General features: G+C 45.2%; 2 protein-coding genes across 7 annotated transcripts in view; one reads left to right on the forward strand and one right to left on the reverse strand.

Annotated features, from left to right (window-relative positions):
• The window catches only part of RFTN1 (raftlin, lipid raft linker 1), a 175,668-nt gene extending 173,119 nt beyond the window's left edge, over positions 1–2,549 (forward strand). For both annotated transcript variants that reach the window (XM_074270108.1, XM_074270107.1), the window contains exon 10: positions 995–2,549. In XM_074270108.1, coding sequence (XP_074126209.1) covers positions 995–1,345 — 351 coding nt within the window. In that variant the 3' untranslated portion in view covers positions 1,346–2,549. The remainder of the gene's footprint in view (positions 1–994) is intronic.
• A 7,454-nt stretch (positions 2,550–10,003) lies between these two features.
• OXNAD1 (oxidoreductase NAD binding domain containing 1) overlaps positions 10,004–25,145 on the reverse strand; it is a 45,260-nt gene continuing 30,118 nt past the window's right edge. For 4 of the 5 annotated variants that reach the window (XM_074270111.1, XM_074270109.1, XM_074270113.1 and 1 more), the window contains 3 exons: positions 19,581–19,823; positions 18,842–18,950; positions 12,869–13,493 (listed from right to left, as the gene is read on the reverse strand). In XM_074270111.1, coding sequence (XP_074126212.1) covers positions 13,339–13,493; positions 18,842–18,950; positions 19,581–19,823 — 507 coding nt within the window. In that variant the 3' untranslated portion in view covers positions 12,869–13,338. Of the gene's footprint in view, positions 10,159–12,868; positions 13,494–18,841; positions 18,951–19,580; positions 19,824–25,145 lie in introns of those variants that run through there. The other variant, XM_074270112.1, reaches the window with a different exon arrangement.

Here is a 25,145-nt window from a genome sequence, read left to right on the forward strand (position 1 = left end):
GCCCGGAAAACTGCTTAGAGGAGGCGGCTTTATTCCTGAGACAGGATCAGGGATGAATGAGTACTGGTGGGTGGGTGGGTGTGTGTGTGAGTGTGTATGTGTCTGTCCTCATCTCCACCCCCTCCCGCCTCTCTCGAAAGCCTCCCCGCCCCCTTAATTCGGGTGCCCCCCCCCCAGTCTTCTCCGGCTGGTTGCCCGTTGCCCTCCTCACGGGGGGCAGGCTCGCACATTGCTCGGCGGCGGCTGCTCCCGGCGGGATCCGTGGCAGGACTGGCGTTTGCTCCCCGCTCTCAGTCGCCGTCCCCGCCCGGGGGGCTTTTGGTTAGGGGCAGGAGGAGGGCCCTTTGGAGCTTCCTCCTGCAGGCTCAGGGTGGGCTCTCAGGGTCAGCAGCTTCCCTGGCCCGGCCTCGAGCCGGGCTTCTCTCCAGGACGCGCCCCCTTGGGTGGACGGCTCGGTTTTCTTGCTCTTGGCCAGGATGTTGTGGGGTATTACCTCAGTGCAGAAATATGCCCCTGAAGAAGAGGCAGCCCGCAGGGACCCCGCGGGGGATGTACCCACCACCCTCCCCTTGTGGCTCTTTGGGGCCCATTTCAGAAATAAAATCCCAAAAGCCCCTATTTTTAAAAAAATATATATCTTTTTATCTCTTTTGAAGGGGATCCGTTAAGGCATTTAGGAGGCTCAGGATGGGCTGTTCTTGGGGGGTAATGGGAAGGGGGGCTTCCGTTTTTGCCCTTTTGTATCAAGGAGCCATCGCGCCCAGCGCCAGAGGCCCTGGCTCCCGAACTCGCCGCCGGGTCTAACTTCTCGGCCTCGGTTCCCCGTGGGTGAGGAGAGGAGTCGGCCTGGAGGCCCGGGCTCTCCTCCGGCTCCCTGAGCTCTCCGGGCTCCCAGGAAACACGAGCTCGTGGCGCTGACCCGCCGCGGCAGCCAGGAGGCCTCGCTCCGGCCTCTGGAGCTCCCTCCGCTCATTTCTCTTCCCTTTACTCCCAGTTTCAGTGGCGCTTCTCCCGGGAGGACGTGCACAGCCGGCAGATGAGGAAGTCCAAGTCTAAGCGGAGTGCCCGAGAAAAACAGAAAATGGAAGAAAATGAGAAAAACCAGGAAGACCGGGGTCCCAGAGCTGGCGACGGGGGCAACAGCCTTCCTGCCTTCGACCTGCCGGACGGGGTCCCGAGTGGGGAGGGGGATGGGGCTCCCGACGAGCCGGACGGGGCTCCTCGGGCGGCCGGAGGCGAAGAAGAGGGGCCCCCCGGCTCAGAGGCGGACGGGACCGCAGGCCCCGGAGCCCCCTGTGAGGCGGTGGTCCCCTGCGGCGGGGAGGAGGCGTCGGAGGGGATCTGACCCGAACCGTGTTTCCAAGACTGGCTGCCCCCTTCCTGGGGATGACTCGGGCCGGGCCCCTTGGACTCAGTGCCCCCACTCTTCCAAAGTGACTCCGCACTCGCTCACTGTCCCACGACTTGTTTCTGCGCATTAGAAATGCCCCCAAACGTAAGGGTTTGGGCTCTCACGTCCCAGGGCCAGCCCCTCACCCCTAAGCCCCCCGTTCCCCCTCCCCCTGGGGCGAGACACAAGCTTCTTCCTCTGCAGGGCTGGGGAAGGCTCGGCGGGCCTTCTGGGCCAGCACCAAGCTTCAGCCGGCCCGTGCTGCTGCGGCCCGGTCCTTTCAGCAGGTCTCCATGCCCAGGGCCCGTGCCCCCCAGGAGCCCCTCCCGGCCGCTCACCAGCGTGGCGCTGGGCGAGGAGAGATCCTGAGCTATCCCATAGAGCTCTGTCCCCGGTGGGGGGGGGGGGTCGTGTTTGCTGCTTGTTGTGGGAGAAGTCCGCTCACGTGCTCTGAGTGTGTCAGGACCCAGCACGTCCAGTGCCCACCCTGCTCTGCCATCCCGGGCGGCCCCACCGGGCGCTTCCTGCAGCCTGGGTCACTGGCGGAGCCGGCTGCGTGTGTCCAGAGCCTTGGGACGGCAGCCACCAGGAGGAGCACTCCCTCACCCAGACCAGGCCAGCCTCCCCTGCTAGTGACTCACAGCAATAACCCCCGCTGAGCCCGTGCTCCATGCTGTTTATCGGGCCCGAAGGAGGCCTCCCCCCACCCCTCACTCCAGGGGTCCGCTTTGGGAGGAGAGGAGCCCCCCCTTGGCCATTTCTCATCCCTCCTCTGCGGGCTTCACGGCGTCCCTGGGGCAAAGACCAAGAACGAGGGGCTCCAGGTGAGAGCCGGAGGTGGCGGGCAGCCACCATGCCTGGGGGGGGGGGGCTTTCTCCTGTTTGCAAGTTTATCCCAGTGTATATACCTGTAATATATTTTTTATAGACCCCCCCCCCCCGGGTCCGTGTCGCATGTGGCTGGGGGAGGCTCTCCCTTCAGAGTGCGAGCTCTGTTTTGCTCCGGCAGCTCAGAAGGGGTGGGGGCCTCTCATGAGAGGGGAGGGTGGGAAAGCTGTTTGTTTGGGCTTAAGTTTTCCAGGGGAAGTTTTCCCAGGTGTCCTTGTGTCTGCTACCTGTACAGCGTCCTGGCTCAATAAACGTTAACTCTTGGTGCACACCTCCACGTTCCGGCCTCTGTGTCAGCGGCCGGCTCCACGTCCCAGCCACTTGCCGGCCTCGGGAAAGGTCCGCCCTGCAGCGGCCCGGGCCTTCGCTCTGACCCTTCCCTGCAGTGACGAGCCCAGAGGTTTTCAGTAAATAACGGTTATTTTGCTCCCACCTGCCACTTAAAAACAGCAACGACGACAAACCACGACGGTGACGGACCCCGGGAGCCTGGGAATCTGGTCGTTCCCGAGGGACGGTTCCCCCACGCTCGCCTCAGCCCGGCGGCCCAGGCCTCAGTGAGTGGGCGAGCACTGGTCAGCACCCACTGTGCAGCGGGCCAGAACCAGAACTGGTTCTGGGTCAGGGAGGGGATTCAGACCTTCACTGTCCATCCCTGGCTCAAAAACAGATCAGAAGCCTGCGCCTGGGGCGCTGTGGTCAGCCCTGGGACAGCCACAGGGCTGGGGTTGGAAAGCTGGACGGACGGATGGCGAGGAGTGGAGGGAGATGGGTGACGGACGCAGAGATGGGACGGATGGCTACACACGCAGGGAGCATTAGACACTTGCTGTATACCAGGCACTGTGGCTAGCCCAGGGATGGATGGATGATGCTGAGGGGGAAAGATAGGATGAGCAGACAGGTGGGTGGGTGGAGGATGGACAGGTACATTAATGAATAGATGAAGTAGGTGAATGGAGAGATGGGGAGATAGATTAGACAGGATGGCTAGCTACACACACATTCTCGCATTTAAGCACTGGCTGTGTACTCTGCACCACACTAAGTATACAAAGCCTCCAGAAGCCTGAAGTTCACTCCTCAGGCCTCAGTTTCCCCATCTGTAACGTGCTTCTTGAGTCAGGCTGCCCTCTTTTCATTTGCACGACACGCAGCACATATAAAGGCCAGATGAGAGCCAGGTGGGTTCAGACTCTGGCCCGGAGCCCCGGCACAACCTCCTTTTGCCTCAGGTCCCTCTGTCCGACGGGATCGGCAGATAAGGGGGATCTCTTCCAGCTCGGACCAGTGCTCCTGATGACCACTGAATGAAGGCTTCGTCCTCAGTGAGCACGGGTGTGGGGTGGGCTGCTGGGGAGGGGCTGGGCTCTCCATGCTGCCCTCCAAGGGGCTCCCTGCCCAGAGCTCTCTGCAGCGTCGGGGGGACGGGGCTTCCCGAGTAAAGTTTCATCTCTGTGGGTACGGACGTCCGTCCTTTGTGACCAGGGAAGGACGGACACCGGAAGGATGGACACCAGGAGGGCGGGCCTGGGGCCGGGCGGCTGGGCAACACGGGCATAGACTGGGCAGACGCAGCCATGCCGGCTTTCTCAGCAGCAGGCTTTGGCTGTTCCTTCTGAGGCCGCTGTCGGGGGAGAAGAGGCCATTTCCCGGAACAAAGAAGTGGCCTGGCCAGCGCTGCTGCCTTCACGAAGCTGTGATTGCAGCAGGTCTCAGCGCCATTAACCCTTTCTCCAGAAAATGATGGAAAATTACCCCCCTTCCGGAGCTCAGTGTGCGCACCCCGTGATTAGGCATTATTCCTGCGGGCCAAAAAAGGAGAGAAAATGGGATCCAGCTAATTAGCCGCTTACGCGACGTCTTTATCAACTCTTCTCGGAGATGGGCAATTTTATCATTTTCAAGTCCATGGAGTAACCAGAGCGAGCCCAATAATTAATAAGCTTCTCAAGTGGGGGGAGGAGGGGGGGCAGAGGGGAGATGAACATGGAACTTGAATGAAAAAAACCATACATACATAAATTTTATATACACACAAATGTAGACCTATCTATGCATAATTAATATACACACATACATATAATGATCCTAGAACAGATATATATATATATATATATATACACACACACACAAATATACACACACTTTTTCACTCATTCACAATAAGTATTTGTGAAAGACTTCAGTGAAAGACCTACCCACATATGCTTATTTGTGGCTACTATATACACTCATATGTATATAAATGTGTGCATCCACACGTGCTATTTCCACATCCAGAGCAAGAGCTATATGCAGAACCACTGCCCACTGGTTGTGTTTTATGTACACACGCACACGCACACGTATACATACGCCAGCTCTTATTGTCATGGGATCATAATATTGTTTATAGTTAAATTAGAATCCTGGGCCAGTCATTTCACAGTAGGAAAGAAGTCCTAGGTTTGTGACGTGTTCCACAGTCGGCACGTCTCTGAGGCTAGATCCAAACGAAGAACTTCCTTGCTCCAACTTTAGCGCTCTATCCATTATGCTACCCTGCCTCTCCAAGAAGGTCCATGATAAAGTGCTTTGCAAACACTAGAGCTAGCTATATATGTAGTTGTTTGGTAACATGTCAATCCTAAGACTCTTTGTGTCCCATTTGGGGTTTTCCTGACAGATACTGGAATGGTTCATCATTTCCCTCTTCAGTTCATTTTACAGATGAGGGAACAGAGGCAACAGGACGAAATGACTTGCCAGGGTCACACAGCTAGTAAGTGTCTGAGGTCAGATAAGAACTCAGAAGATGATCTTCCGAATCCAATTCTTCCTTTGCAACAACAACAACAACAAATTTTGGTTCTGCACATATATTTTGTATCTAGCATATACTATAACATACTTAATATGTATGGGAATGCCTGCCATCGACGGGGGGAGAGGGGGCGGGGGCAGGGAGTGGTGGAGGGAAGGAGGGGAAAAATTCGCAACTGAAGGGAGTACAAGGGATAATGTTGTAAAAAAATTACCCATGCATATGTACTGTCAAAAATGTTAGAATTATAAAATTAATAAAAAACAAAAAACAAACAAATAAAAAAAACCCAAAAAGAACTCAGAAGATGAAATTCTGGAATCTAAAAAGTGAGGCAGCCTGTTCAAGGCGCCTGTTCGAGATGGAAAATCCAATTTAGAAAGAGTCTCAATAATAGTCACACCTATTTTTTTGGCTAAAAAGAGGATAATTCAGCTTTGGTCACGCCTCTTGTTCCTCTGATGAAATCAGTTCTCCAAGGAAAAAGATTTGCTATTGGGGAGGACATTCAGAAGATCCTGCAGGCAATTCATCCCTCCTCCCCCTCCTCCCAGATCCTGCTCTCATTCCCACTTTCTCCTTCTCCATAATTCTGTTCCCTAGTTACCATTCCCTGTGTGGACTGTCTTCACCCATTAGAATATAATCCATCAGCCAATATACATTCATTAAATGCCTTTTATGTGCTAAGCACTAGGATTAATTTTCTTTTTGGAAAAACATTTAGCAGAGGACTTGGCAATAAGAAAGGCTTTTTCACTCATTTGGAATAAGGTATTTGTGAAAGATCTCCCCTCTATGCTTACTCGTGGATACGTAGACAGACACGTACATATATAGACATATGTAGATAGATGGGCGCATCCACACGTGAAATATCCACATACATACAGATATACTGAGAGAAACAGACAGTGTGTGAGAGAGTTCTATATGCAGAACCACTGCCTACTACTGGCTGTGTCTTTTCAGAATTTATGTGTTTTGGGATCCGTTTCTTTGTACTGGTCCAAGGGTAAAAGAGCAGCATTTTCATAATCCCTGATAATTCATTTGTTGTGGAATTATTCCTATGTGGCAGAGCTCCTTGACCGTTCATGTCGGGGACCTCTCGAGCAGTCTGGAGGAGCCTTTGTGCTTCTTCAGAAGCATGTTTTTAAATAGCCGAAGGAAATGTTCAGTTTCAGAGGTTAATGAAAAGAAAGATTTCACCTTTTCTGCCTCCAAGTTGGTGGGAATCCCGAAATCAGCCAGAGGATCCCAGGTTAAGGGTTCCTATTGCTGTCACCTTATGAAGGTCTATAAAGTGGGAACAAACACAAGGAAGCTCGGTCATTGTACAAACGTGAAGCCGAGCTCTTTTTTCAAGTCTTTCTGAAGGACAAAATGTCAGTTAATGAAAGTCTGAGGAACTAGGTGGATCCCAGCAATCTTAATCCAGAGAGCGGGCCACCTTAGTCTCTCTTGCAGATAAGATCAGTCCCTTTTCGTTTTTTAATGGCAACTCCTCCTTGCCAATTATTTTTTTTTATTTAATTTTAATTTTATTTTATAATTATAACTTTTTTTTTTGACAGTACATATGCATGGGTAATTTTTTACAACATTATCCCTTGCACTTACTTCTATTCAGATTTTTTCCCTTCCTCCCCCAACCCCCTCCCCCAGATGGCAAGCAGTCTTATACATGTTAATTATATTACAGTATATTCTAGATACAATATATGTGTGTAGAACCGACTTTCTTGTTGCACAGGAAGAATTGGATTCAGAAGGTAAAAATAACAGTTTACACTCATTTCCCAGTATTCCTTTTCTGGATGTAGCTGATTCTGTCCGTCATTAATGAATTGGAATTGGATTAGTTCTTCTCTATGTTGAAGATTTCCACTTCCATCAGCATACATCCTCGTACAGTATCATTGTTGAAGTGTATAATGATCTTCTGGTTCTGCTCGTTTCACTCAGCATCAGTTGATGTAAGTCTCTCCAAGCCTCTCTGTATTCATGCTGTTGGTCATTTCTTACAGAGCAATAATATTCCATAACCTTCATATACCACAATTTACCCAACCATTCTCCAATTGATGGACATCCATTCATCTTCCAGCTTCTAGCTACAATAAAAAGGGCTGCCACAAACATTCTGGCACATAGAGGTCCCTTTCCCTTCTTTAGTATTTCCTTGGGATATAAGCCCAGTAGTAGTATGGCTGGGTCAAAGGGTATGCACATTTTGATAACTTTTTGGGCATAATTCCATAATTCCAGTGTCCCAGTTTTCCCACATCCCCTCCAACATTCATCATTATTTGTTCCTGTCATCTTAGCCAGTCTAACAGGTGTGTAGTGGTATCTCAGAGTTGTCTTAATTTGCATTTCTCTGATCAGTAGTATTTTGGAACACTTTCATATGAGTGGAAATAGTTTTAATTTCATCATCTGAAAATTGTCTGTTCATATCCTTTGACCATTTTTCAATTGGAGAATGGCTTGATTTCTTATAAATTAAAGTCAATTCTCTGTATATTTTGGAGATGAGGCCTTTATCAGAACCTTTAACTGTAAAAATGTTTTCCCAATTTGTTACTTCCCTTCTAATCTTGTTTGCATTAGTTTTGTTTGTGCAGAAACTTTTTAATTTGATGTAATCAAAATTTTCTATTTTATGATCAATAATGGTCTCTAGTTCTCCCTTGGACACAAACTCCTTCCTCCTCCACAAGTCTGAGAGGTAAACCATCCCATGTTCCTCCAATTTATTTATGATTTCGTTCTTTATACCTAAATCTCGGACCCATTTTGATCTAATCTTAGTATGTGGTGTTAAATGTGGGTCCATTCCTCCTTGCCAATTTAATTAAGTTCCTTTCAAACAAAATTCCTTTTGGCTACAATCTATTGTTTTCTTTTTTTAACTGTTTGGTATAAAGATGGCAACAAGTAATAGGCTCCTTGATTTAGAGCTGGAAGGGACCGCGAAGGTCATCTTATTAGTCCAATCCTTTCATTTTACAAATGTGTAATAAATTGCCTATGGTTATTGACTCAGCGTTAATAATCCCAGGGCTTGAAGTCCACAACATCCCTGATCATCTCCCACGGTACTTCCACCACAGTATCACTGGAGTTTGGGGATGGAGTAAGGGCCCTTAAATGCCCTTAGCAAGGAGGAGCCTGAGGAAGCCTGGGGCAGTGAGTGGAAGCCGAGGCTCTTTCCATGAAGCTCTTACTTCAATCATTTTTAGGTATGTCCAGAGGCTCTGGTCAGAGGCTCTGGGATCATTTAGACTCGTGTGACCACAAGGAAGGAGCCACATCTGTCTCCTGCCTGTGAGTGAATGAGATCGCCTCCATGGTTCCTTCCAGTTACAATGTCCAGTTACAGCATCTCTCAAACTGGACGACGCCGTCATCAGAATGCTCTGGATGCAGCCTTTTCTAACAAACAAAACCATTTGAACATCGTTTTGTTTTATGTTGTTGAGCAAGCTCCAAGTGAGTCGCTTAAACGGGGCTTTTGGAGGTTGGGGTAGCAGGAACCCTGGTGCTTTCGGTGCCAGGGAGAGAGCCCCAACTGAGACGAGGGTCGGGAAGCCGGGACGCCAACTCTGGCTTTGTCCAGCTGGGCGGCCCCAGGTAGTTAATGCTCCCACCTTTCCCGTTAACTTGCACAGGGATCCGAGAGGCAGAGTGACCTGTGAGAGCGGACAAGCCCCAAGGATTCTACAGATTCCAGGGTTTTGTGATTCATGGTTGGGCAGACAGACATAGCCAAATAGCAGAATATAACATTCCCATTTGTACAGTGCTTTAAGCCTTGTAAAGACCCCGTTTCTGGAATACAATCCCTCCTTCCTTCTATCTCAGAGAATCCCTCTCCTTCCTTTGAGATGTAGCTCATGCACCGCCCTCTTGAAGTATGGAGCCTCTCCTGATCTTCCCTGGCTCCCAAACTTCCTGGCCTGTTTCTGGTTTTAACTTTACATCTGTGCCGTGTGGTTTTATGTGAATTTGCTGTATCCACCAGAATGGAAACTTTCCTTTTTCTTTTTAATAACTGCTTTTAATTTTCAAAATACATGCAAAGAGAGTTTACAACATTCACCCTTACAAAACTGCATTCCAAGTTTTTCTCCCTCCCTTCCCCCCTTCCCTAGACAAGAAGCAATCCAGTACGTGTTAAACATGTGCAATTCTTCTGTACATATTTCCACATATATCATGCTACACAAGAAAAATCAGGTCAAAAAAGCAAAAAAATGAGAAAAAGCAAGCAAACAACCAAAAAAAGGTACAAACACTACGTTGTGATCCACATTCAGTCCCGTGTTTTCTTTCTGGACAGAGATGGTTCTCTCCATCACCAGTCGAATGGAAGCTTTTCATGATCAGAAATTATTTCACTCCTTGTACTTGTGTCCATAGCACGGAGCAGATGCTTAATAATTGCTGAGTGATTGATCTTACTTGATCCTCACTAAAACCCTACAAGGTGGGTGCTATTATACCCATCTCATAGAAAGGGCAACTGAGGCTCGATCACATTTAGTGACTGGGACCCAGAGGCACCCAGCTGGTAAGTGTTGGAGGCAGGATTCAAACTTTCCTGACATCAGGTCCCAGGCAGGGCCCACCACAGCAGTGCAATGGGAAGGGCAGCAGGTTAGAGAAGGGAAGGCTGGGTCCGATCCAGTCCCAGACACTTACCTCGCTGGGTAACTTCCCCACATTGCAGCTTTCCCATCTATAAAAGGGTGAGCCAGGACAACTCGGGTGCCTCCAGGTCATTCCATGAACTCCATCCCTGGCTGACGAGGAAGAGACCCTTCTGTACCTGATGTGACCTCTCGAGAAGCCGATTTCACCAGCCCAAGTGCGCCTTTCGCACGGATGCTGGGGGCTTTGAAAGGGAAGGCCAGGTGTCTGAAAGGGCAGGGCCACGGCAGGAAATACTCTGGATCTTTGAGTCAGCAGCACCGTCTTCACATACAAATGTGACCGCTGATTTTTTTAGGTTTCATGTAAATAAGTAATCATGTAATACCAGGGCCAGGAAGGACTCTCCTCCTCTCTAAAAAAAACAACATAAAACCACCTTTTTAGCTTCATTTAAAGTAAAATGAGCTGTCATGCTAAATTATCAGAACATAAATATTTATAATAACCCAGACCGTAAAGACAGGAATTTGAGGGAACTGTTTTCTGTTCAGAGAAAACACCTACAGCCCAAGCTTGTCAGGAGCAGGTGAAATGGGGAACGTGACAGTTCTTGGATACGCACATAATTACACATACACATATGCGTGCGGAGACCACCCCCTACAACTGTCAGGGATAATATACTTACAATATATTATTATAACATAATTACATTATAATATCGCTCCTCAGAGCAATGCTGTTCAGAAGTTCACAAAAACCTTCCCATCTTAAGAACGTGTCTACTTGGACTCCAATAGAATAGGTCACTCATCCAGTGTATCGTCTTTATCCTAAAATAATAATTATCTGGCAATATGGGATTTGTGAAGACTTGCAAGGAGGAGGGACTCCCTTCCTGGATTGTGTCTGCTCTCTGCAAGGCTACTGGGCAGTCTGTCCGAGTTCTAGAAAGCACTCACCATCCTGTCAGATCCAAGTATGTTGAGGCAGGTGGTACCTGGTGGGCTAACGCCATGGCTTCCCAAAAAGGAAATGGGCCCTAAAAACGGGCTTTGGCCAGGAAGACCTAGCCAATTGGCTGGATAAGGAGAAAATCCTTTACTTACTGAGTTTCTCATTATCAGGGTTTTTTGTTTTTGTTTTTTTGGTGAGTTTTGTGAGGGTTACACAGCTAACAAGTGTTAAGTCTTGGGCTGAGGGGCCGCTAGGGGGCGCAGTGGATAGAGCACCAGCCTTGAATTCAGGAGGACCCGAGTTCAAATCTGGTCTCAGACACTTAACACTTCCTAGCTGTGTGACCCTGGGCAAGTCATTTAACCCCAGACTCAAAAAAAAAAAAAGAAAAAGAAAAAGAAAAAAAGTCTTGGGCCGGATTTGCAGTCGGGTGCTCTCGACTCCGGGGCTGATGCTCTGTCCACTGCCCATCATTGTCTTTGACATGAACATGAACTAGACTGGACCAACATGTGGCCTCCATGAGCCCAACCCTTCTGGTTGCAGCCCAAACCACACTACAATGTAATTGGAAAATATCTGACCGTATAAATAAGAATACAAAAGAACCCAGATGACGGTAATGTGTGGTCTCTAAATCACTCTGTGTGGACTGCGGGGATCCTCACGGACAGTTCAGCGCCTCCCGTCTCTACTTGAATGTGGCTGCAGGACTAGACAATAAGCTCTTTGAGGGCACCCAACCTTGTTCCTCAGTAATTATGTTTGACTAAGTATGTGAACTCCCCTGCCGAGATGCTGCTGAGCTCAGACAGGCCGGGGGCCAGAAGCTGTCACTTAAGGAGATTATAGCATTTGTGGCAGCCTTTTCTGCCCTCTGATCCACAAGGGCCACGAGGCTCCTCTCATAGACCAGCAGACTGCTGGCTCTGAAGCACATTTGCCCAGTGGCTATTTACTAAGTAAATGGTGCCCTCTGTCCACATTGTGCCCCAAGTCAGGGTTGACTCCTGCGTGTGTGATCTGCCGTCACTCACAACTTAGGACCAGCCACGAAAAACCGTTTGGAGGAAGACGATTGTCCAGGCCGTGGCTCACACCTGCGCAGCCCGTGGCCAACGTATCTTGGACCCATGCACACCATGGGGCCCAGCGACCGGGCCAGGAATCCAGCGGGCTGCCCCTCAACAGAGCTCCTGGGGGTACCCGGGCCAAGGGTGGAAGAAGAGATGCCCTTCCTCTTTATTGCAGAGGTGGGGTGCTGTGGGACACTGTCACAGCAGACAAAAAAAGACGTTAATTTGTTTCTTTTTATTTTTTGTTGTAAGGGAAGACTCACTGGACTGGGGAAGAGAGGGGTGTATTTAGAAATGAAAGTGGTGTAAGAATAAAAGATCTCATTTTTTTTTAAGACAGTGTGGACGGTTTCCAATCTGCACTTGGAAAGAGTACTCCCAGACCCCCCAAATACAGTGGTCACCCAGGGGCTGGGGCCGGAGGCACCGTAACCCAAGCTCGGCTTTTGTGCCTTCCTCAAAAGGGCTCACCCTCTATGTCCAAAGTAAGCCGAGTCACTAACGGGGGCTTCCCAAGGAAACTGTCGCCTCGGTTCCAGTGCCCATCAAAGACCACAATGGTGGCCACCGCCCAGCTGTGACTCTCCTTCCCGGCTCCTGCTCCAAGAGTGAGCAGGAGCAGGAGGGGCTTACGGCCCTGCTGATCCCTTCAGGGTCCCAGGGCATGTGGCCATCACTACTGCTGGCTGGGATGGACAGGGGGGCCAAGTTAGGCTTTGGGACCCTTCTTTTGGAGGCGTTCCAATAACAGGGGACTATGAGAGGAGGATCCAGCCATAAAGCTCGAGCCGGCTCCGCGGCTGGGAAGGACACGTCTCTTCCTCTGGCTCCGCCCTCACTCCCAGACCCGTGTGGCCAGGGTGGTGGCCGAGGCACGGAGGGAGACTCCCGCGCTTAGTGACGAGAAAGCAAAGGCAGCAGCACTTGTCGTCGCGGCAACTTCTGCCTCCCACACCCAACTTTCCTGGGCTCCTCAGGACAAGGCCAAGGTCCAAGAAGCCGGGCTGCTGCAGAACTGGGCAGTCTGAGGCATTTTAAGCAAACGGATTTTCAGGGTAAAATTAAACTTCTACTTGTGCTGCTGAAAAATACCTGATTAAAAATGTGAGTTTTATTGCACATAAAATCACAAGTTTTTTGGTAAAAATAGAAAATTTTTACAGTCAGTGTTTCACACACAAATTCAATGGTTTTCAGATTTTTTAGGGATAAAATAGAAAATCATTTCCTGTCCACCCTCACCCTCTGGGAAAAAGAACAAAAAAAATCAATGCTGAATCAGCGTGGGGGGGGGCCCTTAGAAACATTGTTGAGGAGTTCTCAAGGACCCGTTTCAGGCAGCTATCGCCCACACGTGGTCGTCAGTGACTCCCTCCGCGCAGATCTCGTCGTCTCCGTCCCGCACACACCCACTCCTCCTTCCTCCCCCCTGTCAGGAGTCGCCTCGCTGGGCGGTGTCGGGGCAGCAGCAGGGAGGCCCGCGGCCTCAGCACACAGCACAGACCCGGTCCCGCTCACGGGCCTGAGCCAGCAGCCATCTCTCTCCTTCGCCTCGCCGGCTACCACCACTTCTCAAAACGGATGTGCTCCTTGGGGACCCTGCGGGCTTGCAGGTGCTGAGAGAAGTGTTCTATCATGAAGGGCGGGCCACAGAGGAAAAAGAGAGTGTCCTCCAAGATGTGCTCCTCCAGCTCCTGGTGGGGGATCCTCCCCTCTGACAAGAGAGAGAACACGAGCAGCTCAGAGTGGCCCTCAAGGAGCCTGATGGGGAGACAGTCCCGGGGCAGGGCGTGGGGGGGCTTGTTGGGCCAGCACGGGCCTGTGGGGGGGGGGGCCTGTGGGCCTGCAAGGCTCTGCAGTCCCCATCCAAGTGTGGTGACCAAGGCCACAAGATCCAAGGGAGGGCAGAAACTGCCATGTGCCTTACAGCCAGGAGGGGGAGCCAGCACACTTTATAAGCCTCTTCACAACTTCCAACTGCTTCTAAAATAACGGAAGCTCTGGGGGCAGAACCCAGGTGGACTCTCCCAGCATTCCAAACAACTTTAAAACAGCTGCTCAAACCCCATTTTGGAGCAGCAGCAGAGCCAACAAGATCGAGGCCAGGTCTTTCTGGGCCCAAGAAAATTGGCAAGAGAAGTCTGCAGCACCAGGAGAGGTCGGTGGGGGCCGCACAAGTGGTCAAAGATCAGAGGGGGCCCTCTGCTGGCCCTGGGAGGAGCAGGCTCTGATGGGCAAATCTAGGGTCCACAAGGCAGCTCGGGACCACAGCCCCACCTCTCCCCAGACCACACAACACGGGCACCGAATCCCACGCCTGTCTCCAGAACTATGAAAACAGCAGCACAAAAAGGCCTGAAGTTTGGCATGGGGCCTCCCCACCCCCAGGGGGCAGAGGCCAACCTCAACATGAAATTCAGTCAAGAAACAGGATGCAAAAAGGAGCAAACAAAAAAGGAGCCTCACCATAAAAAAGTACTCACTGCAGTGATAAGAGAAGCCCAAGATAGGGTGAAAAGTTAAAAAAATAAAAAAATCAAATGAAAATGCTAATTGGACCCAATGTCAACAAGAATTCCTACAAGCCTTCAAGAAAGAGATGAGTTGTGGAAGAAAAATTGGGAAAAGAAATGTGAGATATATATAGATATAGATCTATACATATATATATATATATATATATATATATATATATACATTGATACAGAGAGAGAGAGAGAGAGAGAGAGAGAGAGAGAGAGAGAGAGAGAGAGAAGAAGGGAGGGAGGAGAGGGAGGTACAAACGATCACTTAAAAAATTAGAACTGGATGCCACTTGTTCAGTAACAAAGAGAGTGCCAACTTCACCCAGAGAAAGGAATATGGAAACAGCATTCTCACACTCTCTGTTGAAAAATTACCCATGCATGTTTTGTAAATTAAAAGCTTTAATTAAAAAAAAAAGAAAGAAAGAAAATTGGAACTGGGTTCCTGGAAGCTAATGATTCCACGAGACATCAAGAAACAAAAAAATTCAAAGTCAAAGGAATAAGAAAATAGAAGAAAATGTGAACTGTCTTACAGGGAAAAATAAGAGTTGGAAAAGAGATCAAGAAGAGATAATTTAAGAATTATTAGACTACCAGAAAACCATGATCAAAAAAGAGCCTACACATCACAATACAGTCCCAATAACTTAAGATTCAGAGGATAAAATAGAAATTAAAAGAATTCATCTATCACTTCCTGAAAGAAACTCCACAGTGAACACTCCCACTTATATTATAGTCAAATTACAGAATTCAAGAACAAAATAAATACTTTAAACAGCCAGAAAGAAACCACTCAAATATCATGGAATCACAGTAAGGATCACATAAGATTTAGCAGTGTTCATGTTAAAGCAGCAGAGAACTTGGAAAATGATATTCAGAAGGTCAAAGGATTTAGAATTAAAGGATAACTTATCTATCAAAACTGAGTAAGATCCTTCTGGAGAATAGACAATGAAACAGAGGACTTTCAAGCATACCTGAAGAAAAAGTTTAGAGCTGATAAGAAAATGTAACCACTTAGATCTGTGGAGAAGGAAGGAACTTATGGCCAAAGAAGAACTACAGAACATTATGAAATATAAAATGGATAATTTTGATTATGTTAAATTTAAAAGTTTTATACAAGTTTTTATAAAACCAATTGAACCAAAAAGGGAAGCAGAAAATTGGGGAAAAGTTTTTACATTTAAGAATTCTGATAAGGGTTTTAGTTCTAAAATGTATAGAGGATTCAAGTTTAATAAGAACACAAGCCATTCTCCAATTGGTAAATCGTCAAAGCATATGAAAAGGCAATTTTTAGACACATTAAAACCATCTTTAGTCATATGAAAAAAATTATCTAAATCACTATTGGTTAAAAATACAAATTAAACCAATTCTGAGATACTCCCCCTTTGTAGGATAATAATAAATGTTGGAAGGGATGTAGGATATTAATACATTGCTGGTGGAGCTGTGAACTAATTCAACCACTCTGAAAGGCAATTTGGAACTCTGCCCAAAGGGCCAAACTGTGCACACCCTTTGATCCAGCAGTGTCTCTACTAGGTTTATAACCCAAAGAGATCTTAAAGAAGAGAAAGGGCCTCGGATGTGCAAAAATGTTTATGGCAGAAACTGGAAACTGAGTGGAACCCCATCAATTGGAGAATGGCTGAATAAGTTATGGTGTATGAATGTTATGTAATATTATTGTCCTTTAAAAAACGACCAGCAGGATGATTTTAGAGAGGCCTGGAGAGACTCACATGAACTGATGCTAAGTGAAGGGAATAAAACCAGGTGAACAATTCCAATAGACTTGTGATGGAGGAGCCATCTGCATCTAGAGAGATGAGTGTGGGGACTGAATGTGCATCAAAGCACAAAGTATTTTCACCCTCTTTGCTTTTTTTTTTCCTTTCTCATTTTTTTCTTTTTGAACCGATTTTTCTTATGCAGCATAATGAACGTGAAAATATGTATAGAACAACTGCACATGTTTATTTAATATTGGATTACTTGCTGTCTACAGAAGAAGAGTAGAGGGAAGGGACGAAGAAAAATTTGGAACATAAGGTTTTGCAAGAGTGAATTTTTAAAAGTATTTTTGCATGTACTTTGAAAATTAAAAGCAATTATCAAAATTTAAAAAAAAAAATCATTTTTAATTAAATAAAAGAAAATGTGACCTTCAATATAAGACTCAAGAGATGCATAAAAGGACAAGCACGAAGGAGAAATCACAAGGAATTCAATAAGATTAAACCATTTGTATTTCTACATAGGAAAATGATTCCTGTAACTTCAAAGAAGTTTATCATCACTAGGGCAGTAAGACTTTAAAAAGACAGAGGACATGGATGTAAGTTGATTGTTGGAAATGATCTTCCAAAAGAAGGGTAAGAAAGATGGAAATATTGAGAGAAGGAAGAGGCAGAATGGGGAAAATTCTCTCACATAAAGAGATGTACGAGGAAGAAAATATAGTGGAGAAGAAAATGGGGGGAGGGGAGGCGAGGCAGGCAATGGTTGAACCTCATTTTCATTGGAATTAGTTCAAAGAAGACTACACACACACCTTTTGAGTACTGAAATCTATCTTAATTCAACAAGAAAAGGGGAAGTGGATGAGAAAAAATGGGCAGGAGCTGACAAAAAGGAGGACGGATTAAGGGAAGAAGCAGTTAGAAGCATAATAAGATTTTTTAAGAAGGATGGGATAAAAAGAGAGGGAAGAATAAAAGAAGAAAATGGGATGGGGAGAAATATACAGTTACTAAGCATAATTGTGAACTGGAAATAGAATTAAGCTCTTCCATAAAATGAAAGCAGACAGCAGAATAGATTAGAAACCAGAACCCAACAATATTGTTTATAGGACATATACTTGACATAGAAAGACACATGCAGAGTTAAAATAAAGGGCTGGAGCAGAATTTATTTTGCTTCAAATGAAGTTTAAAAAAAAGGGGGGGGGGGTGTGGTAGCAGTCACAAGTGCAGACCAACTACTAAATGAAAGGGAAAATCAGGGAAACTACATTTTTGCTAAAAGCTACCACTGACAATGAAGTAATATCAAACATTTTTATAGCAAATTTCTGTGATAAAGGCCTTATTTCTTAAATACATAGGGAACTGAGACAAATTTATAAAAATAAGGGTCATTCCTCAATTGATGAATGTCAAAGAATATGAACAAGCAGTTTGCAGAAGAACAAATCACAGCTATCTATTAAACATGTGAAAATGCATATTGATTAGTAAAAATAAAAATTAAAATAACTCGAAGTACCACCTCACACTAACTAAAACGACAAATGTTTGAGAAGATAAGGGGGAAAAAGGTACACTGCTGAACTACAGATAGAATAGTGAACTGGTCCAACTGCTCTGGAGAACAATTTGGAAATATGTCCAAAGGGCTATAAAACTCTGCACATTCTTGCATCCTGTGATATCACTACCAGGTCTATATCCCAAAGAGATAAAGAAACCTTCAGAACTTATGTTTCAAAATATTTTTAGCAGCTCTTTTTGTGGCAGCAAATCATTGGAAATCGAGGGGATGCCCATCAGTTGGGGAATGGTTGTTGAACAAGTTGTGTTATCTGATTGTGATGGAATTCTAACTGTACTATAAAAGATGGCAAGGGGTATTTTCAGAAAAAAAACAGCAAGACTTATATAAACTGATGCAAAGTGAAATAAGAATATGTAACAGCAATGTTGCAACGATAATTGACTGTGGAAAACTTCTAATAAGACAATTCCAAAAGACTCATGATGAAAAATGCTATTCACTTCCACAGAAAGAATCGATGAACTTCTCTGTGTGCTAACTAAAGTATAATCTTCTCACTTTATCTATTTGTTCATTCATTGATATGGAAATAGGTTTTACCTGATTTCATATGTATGTTGCTCAAGCATTGTTCAATTGTGTTTGAGTCTCTCTGGGACCCATTTGGGGTTTCTTGGCAAAGATACTGGATTAGTTTGCATTTTACAAATGAGGAAACTGAGGCAAACACGACCATGAATGAGGCTTCTTGACTTCATGCTCAGTACTCCATCTACTATGCAACTTAGCTGCTCTTTGAAATGTGTAATTAATATATTTTTTGCCTTCTCAGTGGATAGGGGAAGGAGTGGAAGGGAAGGAGAGAATTTAGAAGTCGAAATTTTAAAAGAATGAAAAAAGTAAATTTTGAAAATAAAAATAAAATTTTAAATAATTTTTTAAAAATGTGGAACAGCTAAGGTGACAGTAGGTAGAGTACAACTCCCGGAGTCAGGAGGACCTGAGTTCAAATCCAACTTCAGACACCTACCAGTGGATGTGATCTTGGGCAAATCACTTAACTTGGTTCCTCTTCTCCCCCCCAGCCCCAAGAAGGAATGCTTAAAAATAAATAAATAAATAAATAAATTTAATAAAAAACAAACTAAAGTTTGCTCCATTGTTGACCACCACAACAACTACCCAATCTCTGGCCTGAATGGCCGGCACATCTTAGGGCAGGTCTGTGCGCCATACTCACCGGTGACATACGGCTGAAGCTCTTCACTGATTTCTGTAGTCTGCTGTGTGACATAGAAATTACACCTGACTTTCCCAGGAAATTCACTTGTTAAATTGAGAATGCTCTTCTGGAATGTTAAACATACTCAGTTACACCACAGTTGGAGGAATCCCAGCAGATGTGCGCAATCACCCCCGCTCCCCTGGCCATGCTAAGCAGGCTCTCCACATCTGCCCACACCCCGGCTCCCCTCCTCCCTCTTTATGTAGACATATTGTTTGCAGCCCGGCAGGCCAGAGCCTTTAAAATGCACTGCATTCTTTGGCTTTAGTTGAAATATGGATATGCTAACAGGCGTATTGCATACTCCTGGGATTGCTTTTTCTCCAGCACAAATAATTCGGCTGTGGCTTCACTGACCACATTTGTGTCTTTAACTCTCTCTGTTCTTTTGTACTTTTTTTGGTGAAGCCCCAAAGCCCACCCCAGTGATGTGATTTCTGACTAACTGTCCATTTAGACCAAGGAGCGTCACTTGTTCAGGCAGGCTGGCCCTCCTACAGTGCCCGGGACTTGGGGCAGAGGTTGTAGTTGCGGGACAGTCAGTGCAGTCAGGAATAAGCCCCCAAGCTCACTCAAGAAGGGGGCAGCCTGCCCTGCTTTATGATGCACCAAAGATTTACTTTGTGCATCCCAGAGAAGAGCTCCGCTGGGTGTCAGGGCAGTGGGCGACATCCCCACCTCCCCACTCACCCACCTTAAATAACAACTCGTCGGTGTTTCTCGCACTGAACAACAGCCTGACTTTTCCCATCTCGTAACCGCCTTCCTTCTTGTCCCGATGCCTCTGGAGGTCGGTCAGGTGCAGCAGGATGGAAAGGAGGGGGTTGATCCCCACGCCACCAGCTATCAGCACTATGTTCACGGGGGGATCCGAAGGCTGAGGGTCAAAGAAGAAGTTTCCACCAACTCGAACAGTCACTTCGGAGCCGAGAGCGCACTGAGAAGAAAGGAATGGCGTCAGACGCCTCCCTGTAGCTGCGGGCACTCCGCTGGTGCACAGGCGCAGCTCAGCCGTGGGCACTCTCTGGGAGCAAGGAAATGGAAACCAAGAGGCGGCACCTCAAGGGGAGAGTGACTACAAGGAAGCTGCCTCGCTCCGTGAGCAATGACAAGAGGGAGAGGTTCGGAGCGCAAATTGAGGGAGTGACAGGGAAAGCCACCATGAGCGTGCCCAAAGGCTGCTGAGAGGTGCAGACGTTCGGGGCAGCCAGTGCACGATGGCAGAGTCGGGCATCCGCACCCACAAGAGCAGAAGGAATATCAGGAGGGCACAACCCGCTGAGCACGGCCAGCGCCAGCACGCTCCCTCCCAGATTCCCTTGCAAACAACTAAAAAAAACCTCTTCAGAATAAATCTGGCTCAGCAGCCCAGCAGGAAGTCTACCTCACCATGGTGGCTTGCCCTTCCTTCTCCAAGAGGACCCTGACATCAGGGAGACGATGCCGTGACACGCAAGTGAGGGAGGTCTGGGCAAGGTCACCAGCCTCCCCTCCCCTCGGAACCCTCAGGGTTCAGGGACCAGATACAGATCAGGACCGCTGGCCGTGGCCCTGGATGCACAAGGAGACCTGGGCTTTTCTAAGCTAAGGGCTTCAACAGGGTTCTGACTAAGGCCACACCCATTCAGTGATTCAGGCTGTCCTAGGGCAGGAGAAGGGAGGTCCCAGCCTCACAGCAGCAAGGTCCCAAACCTGGGTGCCCCTTGGTCTCAGGCCTCCTGAAAGCTAGCAGACCCCTCTGCAAGTGAGCAGGCAGTGCAAAGCAGCGAAGACAGTGGCCCTCAATCCAGCACAAGTTACCAACAAGGCTGTAACCCCATTACTGACCAGGAGTGAAGCCCAGTCCTGGAGTTGGGCAATGGTGAGAACTTTCCCCCTGGGGTCTGTCCGGAGAGACCCCAGCAGCAGGGTCCCACTCCTGAGGCAGACCAGCAACAAGAGCCTCACTCCAGGGCCTGGCCAGCAGTCAAGCCCCACCCCAGGGCCAGGCCAGAAATAGGCTCCACTCCCAGGACAAGGCCAGAAAGAGGCCCTGTCCCCAAGGTCAGGCCAGTAGTCAAGCCCTACCCCCAGGGGAAGCCCGGAGGGAGGTCAACCCTCCAGTGTAGGCAAGCAGCTGTGCTTGGATTAAGCCCAGGGAAAGCCAGTAGTGAGCCCCTGGGCCTCTGCACAAGGAGCTTCAAACATTATAGCATCAGAGCCCAACTCTCACCTGAAAAATCACCAAATCACATAAAAGGCAAAAAAAAATTAACAAAAACAAACAAAAGGAACCTGACTTTGGAAAGCTACTATGGCCACAGGGAGGATCAATGCTTGATTAGAAGAGGACCACAGTCTCAAAGAAAAAATGTAATTTGGTCTCAGGCTCAAAAAGAACTCCTGGAGGTGCTTAAAAAGGACTGTAAAACGCAAATTAGATAAATAGAAGAAAAAATTGGGAAAAGAAATAAAAGTTAAAACAAGGGAATCATAAAAAAATCAGTAGCATGGAAAAAGATAAGAAGAAAATTTTACCAAGAAAAATAACTCCTTTTCTAAAAAACAGAGTTGGTCTAATGGAAAAGGAAGAAGATCACTAAAGACAAAAATTCCTTAAAAATTTTACATGTAAACATATAACTGGAAGCTGAAGACTCTGAGACAAAAATAGAATGAAACAAAATCAAAAACATTTAAAGAATATGGAATTTCTCATTGGAAAAAGAAATGAACTAGAAAACAGATACAGGAGAGATAATAAGAATTATTAGACTACCTGGAAACCATGATTAAAAAAGAAAAAAAAAGAATCCACCAATTACCTTTAAAAAGAGATCTCAAAATGAAAACAACCAGGAACAGCATAATCTCATTTGTTCTCCATTTTTCAGTGTAGGGAACTCTGGTCCAACTAAGGACCTCAAGGGTCTCAGTCGCATTCTTACAGGAAGGCCCTTGGAGGGATCAGATGCCATCTCTCCTGCTTCCCCGTGCACTGTTCTGACTCACTACGTCTCCGCCTGATTCTGAGCTCTATCATTACTGAAGCAGGCAGCATGGCATGTTGGATAGAGAGGCGTGACATAAAAGCCAACTTTCCTCCAAGACAAACAGACTGTATGACCCTTGATAACCTTTCTATCCTCGCCATCCTACATATAGCATAGCAGAGACAGCGTCAGTCTGTTTTGCCAGAAGCTTCCTAATCAGGCAAAATCCCCTCTGAGGTCCAGTCTCTATCTCTAATACTGAAGCATTATTCTTCCTTATTTATTATCAGTCCCTCTTATACCAGAAGACTCAGTAACTCACATTTATATAGCACTTGACTCACAACAGTCTTGCAAAGAGTTCAGTGCACATATTATTATCCCCATTATACAGATGAAGAAATTGAGACCTAGAGTGGTTAAGTGACTTTCCAGTAACATAGGATGGGGTAGGGATGAGGAGCTTGTCATATATAGTTAGTGAATGTTGGAGTTGAGACTGGAAGTAGCTCCTATGACTAAAGTCCAGTAGAATTCTAAAGAGTTCGAATTGAAAACAACCTTAGAGATAATCTAATTTGACTTCCTTCTTTTTTTAAATTTAGCCCAATTCCAGAGTTCACATACCAAGCAAAAAGTACCACAAGCAGCTAAAAAGAAACAATTCAAGTATCATAGAACTACAATCAGGATTACACAGGATTTGGCAGCTTTCACATTAAAGAACCACTGGGCTTGGAATAAGATATACTGGAAGGCAAAGGAGTTAGGATTATACCAAGAATCACCTACTACATACATTGAATATAATCTTTCGGAAAAGAAATGGAGATCTAATGAAATAAAAGACTTCTACAAATCCCTAATTGAAAGATCAAAGCTGAATAAAAATTTGACTTCTAACTACAAGACTAAAAAGAAACAAGAAAGAGAAAACATAAGAAATTCAATATGGCAAGATAATATTTGTAACTCAATTATTGTTATAAAAGCAATAAGAATACAGACAGAAAGTATACCTACAATGGATGGAATGTTACCCAAAACACAAAATAAAGGTATAAGAAAAGAAAACTGCACTGGAAGGAGAAGAGGGAATTGAATGGGGTAAATTGTTGTACATAAAAGAGACATGAAGGAGCTATTATAATGGAGGTGAAGATGGGGAGCAGTGAGCGGCAGGCAAAGCTTAAACCTTACTCTCAACAAACCTGGCTTAAAAAAAAGAATAATATACCTATTCAGTTGGATATAGAAATCTATCCCTATAAGGAATTAAAAAGAAATGGGAATAATAAAAGGGGGTAGAGGAAAGAAACTAAAAAAAGGGAGGGTAGATTGGGTAAGGGATAAACAGCAGTAAGATACTTCTGAGGAAGGAAAAAAAATGGGAGGTGAATGAACGAGGGGAATAAATAGGGGAAAAATAGAATGGAAATACAGCCTAACTATAAATGTGAATGGGATGAACTTACCATAAAATGTAAGCAGACAGCAACAATGGATAAAAAACCAGACTCCTATAATGTGTTGTTTATAAGCAACACATTTGAAACAGAGAGATAAGGAGATGGAGCAGAATGTTATACTTCACTTGAAAAAAAGGAAAGCTGGGGGAGCAATCATGATTTCAGAAAAAGCAAAAGCAAAAACAGATCTAATTAAAAGAGATGAGAAAGGAAACTATATCTTGATGAAAAGTAACACAGTGAAGTAAAATCAATACTAAACATATATTCATCAAATAGTATAGCATCTAAATTTTTGAAGAAGTTTAATGAGTTACAAGAGGAAATAGACGATACTAGAAGATAGTGATTCATCCTTTTTAGATCATAATGCAATAAAAATTATACTCCATAATAGACAATAAATAGAAAGAGATTAAAAATTAACCAGAAATTAAATAATCTAATCCTAAAAAATAAGTAGGTCAAAGAACAAATTGGAAACAACTGATAATTTCTATTAAGAATATAACAATGAAACAACTACTAAAATTTAAGGAATGCAGCTGAAGTGGACTTTAGGCAAAAATGTATATCTCTAATTGCTTATATCAATAATATAAATGGCAGATCAATGAGTATTATTTAATATACTAGAAATGTTAACTAGATCAATAAGAGAAGAAAAAGAAATCAAAGGAATTATAATAGGCAACGAGAAAACAAATTTATTATTCTTTGCAGATGTTATATTTTAAAAATCCTAGAAAAATCAACTAAAAATTACTTGAAATCACTAACAATTTTGACCAAGTTGAAGTATTCAAAATAAACCCACATAAATCATCAGTATTTCTATAGATTACCAGTAAAGTCCCGTAGCAAGTGAGGGAGAAATTCCATTTAAAGTAACTGGAAACAATATGAACACTTGGTAGTTTATCTGCCTTTGCCAAGACAAACTCAGGACCTTCTATGTACACAATTACAAAACACAAATAAAACGAGATCTAAACAACTGGAAGAACATTAATTACTCATTGGTAGACTAAGCCATTATAATAAAGATGACAATTCTATTTAAATTAATTAATTTGTTTATTGAGTGACATACCGAACAAAAGCTCAAGGATACCAAGGAAATCAATGGGAAAAAAAAATGCAAAAGTAATTGGTCTAGCCATCCCAGATCTCAAACTGTACTACAAAGTGATAATTATCAAAACAATTTGCCATTGATGTAGAAATAGAGTGGTAGATCACTGGAACAGATTAGGCACAAACTATATTATACTATTCAACTATAGTAATCTGGTATATGATAAGCCTGAAGATTCAAGCTTTTAAAACAAAAACTCATTATTTGACAAAAACTACTTGCCACACTGGAAAATGATGCACCAGAAACTAGCTATGAACCAAGATCTCCCATTTTATACAAAGATAAGGTCAAAATACCATAAGCAAATTAGGAGAGCATGGAATAGTTTATCTGTCAGATTTATGGATAATGGAAGAATTTAGGACCAAAGAATTTATATCGAGCATTACAAAATGGAAAACAGATCATTTTGATTATATAAAGTCTTCATTTCTCAAATATATAGAGAACTGAGTCAAATTTCTATATATTTGAGAAATGAGGCCTTTATAAGAGATACTTGTTGCAAATTTCCCTTCCAGATTTCTGTTTTCCTTATAATTTTGGTCACACTGGTTTTGTTTGTGCAGAAACCTTTTTATTTTATAAAATCTAAATGATCTGTTTTCCATTTTATAATGCTCAATATATATTCTTTGGTCCTAAATTCTTTCATTATCCATACCACATATTTTGAA

The sequence above is a fragment of the Sminthopsis crassicaudata genome, chromosome 5 (genome assembly GCF_048593235.1).
Source record: "Sminthopsis crassicaudata isolate SCR6 chromosome 5, ASM4859323v1, whole genome shotgun sequence".
Classification (NCBI taxonomy): Eukaryota; Metazoa; Chordata; class Mammalia; order Dasyuromorphia; family Dasyuridae; genus Sminthopsis; species Sminthopsis crassicaudata.